This window comes from Ochotona curzoniae, unplaced genomic scaffold (assembly GCF_017591425.1).
Source record: "Ochotona curzoniae isolate NIBS_2020 unplaced genomic scaffold, NIBS_Ocur_1.0 scaffold_4505, whole genome shotgun sequence".
In the NCBI taxonomy this organism is placed as follows: Eukaryota; Metazoa; Chordata; class Mammalia; order Lagomorpha; family Ochotonidae; genus Ochotona; species Ochotona curzoniae.
In genome coordinates, this window is record NW_024467118.1 from 339936 (window position 1) to 346668 (window position 6733).

At 68.9% G+C, this 6733-nt stretch overlaps 1 protein-coding gene across 1 annotated transcript; it reads right to left on the reverse strand.

Annotated features, from left to right (window-relative positions):
- Positions 1–977: 977 nt before the first annotated feature.
- NKX1-1 (NK1 homeobox 1) lies at positions 978–3900 on the reverse strand. Its single transcript, XM_040966379.1, has 2 exons — positions 3435–3900; positions 978–1828 (listed from the first exon to the last, which is right to left on the reverse strand). Exons 1-2 carry the CDS (start codon positions 3898–3900, stop codon positions 978–980), a joined length of 1317 nt encoding a protein of 438 aa, XP_040822313.1.
- Positions 3901–6733: the final 2833 nt, after the last annotated feature.

Genomic DNA, 6733 nt, shown 5'->3' on the forward strand with positions numbered 1-6733 from the left:
GTTCCAACACATCCCCCCAGGGCCCCTGCTTGTAACTCTGTCTGGCCAGTGAGAGGAGAAGGAGGCCAGGGCCCGCCAGGCGGGACTGTTGTGTGCAGCCCAGCCGCGGAGTGTCCAGCCCACCTGCAGAGAGACCCCCGAATGGCATCAGGGCCCCGGTGGGCTACACTCTGGCTGGCTTCGGCAGATTCCAGCTGAGCCCGGCCACGTGGGCGCAGGGGCTCTTCCCGCAGCGGACGCTCCCCAAGAGCGAGCCCTGGCGCCGAGGCTTCCACCCGCAAAACCTGCTTCCGGGGCTCCCCAACAGGCAAACCAGGTGTGTCTCCCGCCGCCTCCGTGGCTTTGCGCCGCTGCCCGCTGCAAGAGGCCAGCGGCTGGGCTCGGTGAGCAGGAGGCTGCGTTCCTCAGCGACAGGAACGCACAAGGCTCGGCCCCTGGGCGCTACGGAGGGGTGGTGTGCCCCAGGCCGCACGGGGCGGGTCCCGCTGCGCCTGGCACCAGGCTGCTGGGCTCGGGGTCCTGCGGGGAGGGGAGACACACCCACGACTCCGCATGTCTGTGCCTGGCGGCGGGGCAGCCGCGTCCGGGCGCCGCTGTCAGATTCGCGGCGCCCCAGGTCCCCGTGCTTAGCGAAGCCGTGCCAACGCCAGCACCCCACCAGGCCGAATCTGGCTCTGGCAGCTCCAACAGGGCGGCGGGCACCAGAGCAAGGAAGAGGGGCCGAGGGCGCCGCGCCCCACGCCTGGCCGGCCCTCGCGGGCTGCAGTGAGATAGGAGGAGTGGCCCGGCCCCGCGTCCCCGAGTTCCTTCCCGCCCGGGACCCACGGCGGCGCGGGAACCTGGGAGACGCGGGGCGCGGTCTCCTGCGTTTATTGATGGAACCAAATCGGGCAAGGGGCGCCGGCGCCGCCCGCGCGCGGTCTGGTCCCGCCATGGCGCTCAGTCCCTCCGCATCCTCCGCCCCGGGCGGGGCGGGCTCAGAGGTGCGGCGCGTAGAAGGCGGGCGCCCCGTACGTCTGCGAGCCCAGCACGAAGGGCGAGAGCACGGCTGGGCTGGACAGGAAGGGCAATTGCGCGGCGCACACCAGGCCGCCGGGGCCGTGCGCCGGGTACCCTGTCGGGCCGTGCATGGCGAGCGGGGCGCCCATGGGCGGCGACGGGCTGAGTGGGCTGAGGCCACCAGGCAGCCCCGCGCCGGGCCCCGCGCCGGGTCCAGGGCCCCCGGCGCCGCCGCCGCCGCCGCCCGTGGGCGCGCTAGTGTCGGCGCCCGGGTTCTGCTTCTTCCACTTGGTCCGGCGGTTCTGGAACCAAATCTTCACCTGCGTCTCGGTGAGGCTCAGCGACAGAGCCAGGTTGAGGCGCTCGCACACCGACAGGTAGCGCGTGGCCTTGAATTTGTTCTCCAGCGCCACGAGCTGCTCGTAGGTGAAGGCGGTGCGCGCCCGCCGCGGCTTCCCGGACTTGGAGTCGGACCCCGTGCGCTTCCGCTTGGGCTTGGCGGCAGCTGCGCCCTGCGCGCCGCTCCCCGCCACCGCCGCAGTCCCGCTCCCCGTCGGGCCAGGGGCTCCGGGCGAGCTCCCCCGGGGTCCGGGGCCCGCGGCTTCGTCCACGGCGCCGGGGGGCGCCTCGGCCGGACAGCCCGACCCGCGGGCCCCGAGGCTGCCGCCGCCCCGCGCCTCCTCCGCGCCCGCCTGGGGCGCCGCGTCTTCCTCGTCTTCCTCTTCGTCGTCCTCGCCGTCGGGCGCCTCGTCCCCGCTGTCCGCGCCCCTGCCGCCGCCGCAGTAGCCGTCGGGCTCGGCCTCGTCCGCCTTGCAGGGGTCGCCGGCACCTGCGGGCGGCGGAGCGGAGAGGACAGCGCGGTTAGGCCCGGCGCGGCCCTGCAGCGCGAGCGGTTCCCCCGCCAGCCTCCCCGCGCCCCTGCCCTCGGGGCTGCCTGGTCCTCTATCCGGGTCTGCCCGGCTTCGGCGACCCCTTCTCTCTTCTCCCTCCGTGTTTTCGTTTTCCGGCCTCAATCCCGGGCGCCGCCTCCTCGGCGCGGAGCACCCCATTGCGCGGGGTGCGGAGCCGGGCGGCCGCGGGTGAGCACAGATCGATGTGCGGGGCAGATACGAACTTAATTAAACTCGTCCTGCGCAGTGTACAAACCGGTTAGAGGCCACGTAATTTATTTCGGCGTAGATTACCCTCCAATTACAGCGGGCGGCGGGCCAGCCAATTACCGGGCATTTAAGCGCCGGGCCGGCGGAGGCCTGGGGGTGAGGACAGAGGCGGCTCCGGGGAACCGGGCTCGGCTGCCTCGTGGTCCAGCCGGAGCATGCCGCCGGCGCGGGGCGGGTTCTCGTTAGGGCCGAGTCGGAGCCGCAGCCCCGCATTCTTGGAGCAGCAGTTTTGAGTCTGACGCCTCGGCCAGGCCGGAGCCCAGGGTTCCCTGCCCACAGATGGGCTGCGGGCTCCCCAGGAGCTTTCCAGCAGGTGCCAGGCGTAGGGCACCAACTGCACCTGCTCTGCTGGGGCGGCTTCTGCGAAGGCCGGCAGATGTTCTGGCCTCTGCGCGGGGCCGCGCCGCCCCTCTGCAGCCGCGACCCCGGGCCGAGGAAGCGAGCAGAGCGGCCTGGCTTGCGCGGGTGGCCACAGCCGAGCCAGGCCGGGCTTGCTCCCTCCTGGGCCTTCTGCTGGTGGGGTTGCGGGGTCACTCCTCCCGCCGGCCCACCCCCAGCCACCAAGTTGGAAAGGGGGAGGAAGAGCTGGGGGGGGGGGATGGACGCGCAAAAAGCAATCAGGAGCGGGTCGAATGCGATTCGCGATCAATAGCGGCCCCTAATAAGTGTAATAGGTTTTAATCGAGTAATTATCCGAATTTTGACCCTATAATTTAGATGTTCGGGGCAGTTTGCAAGGTGCTTGAAAGAGATATGCATGCGCCGTAATGGGATATCGACCCGGCCAGGGGCGCGGGCCGCCCCATTACCGGCCGCTTTCCGCCGCTAAGCACATTTCCCCTTAACTGTAATCGAAGGGATTTAATTGTTTTTCCAGAGATAACCAGCGTTTTGTCACAATTAGTCTGATTTGTCCGGAAAAAAAAAAAAAAAAAAAAAAAGAGCGGGCGCGCGGCGCAGGCCGCCGCGGCAGGGACACGGAGAGCTCACGCCCCCCGCCTTCGCCACCAGCTCCCCTCCCTGGCCCGAGCCGCGCCGGGCTTGCGGCCCCGAGGCCCCTGGGCCCGGCCGGGCGCGGAGCCTTCGCCCACAGGCCGCGGGGCCCGGATGACGCGGAGGCCGCGGGTGGGCCGGGCGCGGGCTCCCGCGCACTGCGAACTTTCCTCCGCGCCCCGGCGGCCGATCGGGTCAGCGGGGCGCCGCGGGAGTCACGGAGCGCCGACGCGTGCCCGCGGCCGGACCCCAGTCCCGCGCGCGACGGACGCAGCGACTCACTCGGCAGCTCGGCTCCTGCGGCGGCTCCCCCGGCGGCGGCTCGGGCGCGGCGCTCCAGCTCCTCTGCGCCAGGAGGGCGTCCCGAGGCGGCGGGGACTGGGGCGCACGCGGCCGGGGCGCACGGAGCGCAGGCAGCGGGGGCCGCGGGGCCCAGCAGCACGCAGCGGCGTCTTCTGCTATTGAACTTGTTCGGGTCCAGGATGTCCAGTACTGAGAAGGAAGTGGGGCGCGGGGGTGCGGCTGGCCGGGCCGCTCCGGCACCCTCGGGAGCCGCGGGCACCGTGTCGCTGGCCGCGAGCGGCGGGGCTCCGGCCCGGGCAAAGGCGGGCAGCTCGGCACGCCCGTCCATGGCGTCCCGGGCGGCGGCGGCGGGAGCCGGCGGTGCGGATCCCTGCCCGGGCCCTGGCGGCGGCGGGAGCGGCAGTGCGGGGCCGTCCCCGGGAGCCGGCGGGCCGCTAGCACTCATGCCGAGCTCCGGCCGCTGCGGTGCCTCGGGCCCCGCCGCCTATTGCGCTCCCATTGCCGGCAGCCCGCGCTGCGCCGCACAGTCCCGCACCGGCCGGCCGCAGCTCGGTCGGTGCTGTCTCCACCGCCGCCTCAGGCGCCCGCCGCGTCCGGCCCGCGCATTTATGGCCGCCCCGCCGGAGGCGCCCACGCGTCCACACGCCGCACACACGTGCGCCCGCAGGCGGACGCGGGCTCCACCGCCCTCGTTAGCGCGCGCGCCTAATTGGCTGCGAACGATCCCGGGCGGAGGAGGCGGGCCCCGCGCGGGACACACGGACGGACGGACGCGCGCGCACAGCCCCGAGGCCCTGGTGCGGGCTGGCAGGTGTCGCGGGCTGGCCGCTTCGTCTCCCCGTGTTGGGAAGCGGTGTGCGGGCCTGTTGAGAGGAGACTCGGCTTCCAAACAAATGTGGGATGCCTCGGCGCAGGGGGCCTCGCGGCTCGGGTTGGAGGACGCGGGGCGGCTGGCAGGAACTAATGCGTTTGCTGTGCGGGACCCATGGCTCCCGCGCCCTGGGAACTCGGAGTATGTGCAGGGACAAGGACGATGGCAGGGCCCTGTACCGTGGTCTCGACGTACGCGAATCCACACCTTGGTCCCCGCGCGCCCGCCCCTTGCGTGTCGTCAATTTAGACCCGAGCCCCGGGGTCCCCGCACGGAGGGGGACGGGGCGGTGCTCAGCGAGGTCGCTCCTTGGAGGAGGGATCGGGAGGGTGGAAGGGATGCCCCCCACCCCCATTCCCGCTTCCCAAACACTGGCGGCAAGCTTGCATTTGCGATGCCCCTAGCGTCACGGGGAGGCGCGTGTTTTTCCACACGCCCTGCGCTGGCCCAAGCAGGTCTCCCTGAGGTCCCATGGCGCGTGGCCGCGGGTCCCGCGCTGCTCTCTCGGTGGGTTGCCCAACCCGGCGCGCCCCTGGGACAGCTCGTTCGCCCCAGCGGTCGTGCGACGCCTCCTCCAGCTGCGGTCCCGGGAGCCTGTTCGGCGCGCACCGGCCCGGCCCTCAGCAATTACCGCGGGCAATGAACCTTTAGAAGCAGAAATTAAAAGTTGGGAGGAGTAATGGGGGGCCGGGGTGTGGGGATGCAAGCTGAGCTCGGAGGAGGGGCTGGGGTGGCAGCGACTCGCTCCCTCTCCCCGCGCCCCCCGCCCGCGCCACCGTGCACGCGGGCCGGGCCGTCCCCAGATTCTAATCAGGCCGCCGCTCTGTGTCCTTCCTTGGGCATGGCTTGATGATTCTTTATCTTTAAATTATAAATCACCTCCGGGGGAAGTGGGGCGCGCAATCTCTCATCGCAAGGACCGTAATTATCTGCCTCCCACCCCCGCCTCTCGCTACCTTGCCTTTCCATCTAAGTTCCTCCAAGACCAGTGTGCACGCCCCACCCGGCTCACCCTCCAGACCCGCGCACTTCCGCATGCACCTACTGTGGCCCAGCGCCCCATCCCGGCTGCTCTGGGGACCCTCATGACATGTCACCAGCCGTGCCACCTTAATAGTCTGGGAGCCCCAGGGAGCCTAGGATGGAGCCAGCTGTGGACTGTGACCAGGCTGGGGGGGGGGGTGTCCCCTTGGCGGCTTAACTCAAAAGAAAGGCGAAGCAAAGGGGCAGGGGAAGGCGGCCTTTGCCAGGTGAGGACACATGTAGACACAAGAGGCATCGGACTGAGGCCAGGTGGTCAGTAGTGTGAGCTGACACTGCTCTGTGTGTGTGCCTAGGACAGCCCTGGTGTGAGCTCACACTGCAGTGTGTGTGTGTGTGTGTGTGTGTGCACCCAGGACAGCCCTGGTGTGAGCTCACACACTGTGTGTGTGTGTGTGTGTGTGTGTGTGTGTGCACCCAGGATAGCCCTGGTGTGTGAGCTCACACTGCTCTGTGTGTGTGTGTGTGTGTGTGTGTGTGTGTGTGTGCACCCAGAACAGCCCTGGTGTGTGAGCTCACACTGCAGTGTGTGTGTGTGTGCACCCAGGACAGCCCTGGTGTGAGAGCTCACACTGCAGTGTGTGTGTGTGTGTGTGTGCACCCAGGACAGCCCTGGTGTGAGCTCACACACTGTGTGTGTGTGTGTGTGTGTGTGTGCGCACCCAGGATAGCCCTGGTGTGTGAGCTCACACTGCTCTGTGTGTGTGTGTGTGCACCCAGGACAGCCCTGGTGTGAGAGCTCACACTGCAGTGTGTGTGTGTGTGTGCACCCAGGACAGCCCTGGTGTGAGAGCTCACACTGCTCTGTGTGTGTGTGTGTGCGCTCAGGACAGCCCTAGTGTGAGCTCACACTGCAGTGTGTGTGTGTGTGCACCCAGGACAGCCCTGGTGTGAGAGCTCACACTGCAGTGTGTGTGTGTGTGTGTGTGTGTGTGTGTGTGTGTGCACCCAGGACAGCCCTGGTGTGTGAGCTCACACTGCAGTGTGTGTGTGTGTGCACCCAGGATAGCCCTGGTGTGAGCTCACACACTGTGTGTGTGTGTGTGTGTGCACCCAGGACAGCCCTGGTGTGAGAGCTCACACTGCAGTGTGTGTGTGTGTGTGTGCACCCAGGACAGCCCTGGTGTGAGAGCTCACACTGCAGTGTGTGTGTGTGTGTGTGTGTGTGTGCGCTCAGGACAGCCCTGGTGTGAGCTCACACTGCAGTGTGTGTGTGTGTGCACCCAGAACAGCCCTGGTGTGTGAGCTCATACTGCAGTGTGTGTGTGTGCACCCAGGACAGCCCTGGTGTGAGAGCTCACACTGCAGTGTGTGTGTGTGTGTGTGCGCTCAGGACAGCCCTGGTGTGAGCTCACACTGCAGTGTG

Coding starts and splice junctions, on each gene's coding strand:
- NKX1-1 (XM_040966379.1), bottom strand. CDS start 3,900: ATGAGTGCTAGCGGCCCGCCGGCTCCCGGGGACGGCCCCGCACTGCCG. Junction 1,829..3,434: donor CGCAGGAGCCGAGCTGCCGA/GTGAGTCGCTGC, acceptor CGCCGCCCGCAG/GTGCCGGCGACCCCTGCAAG.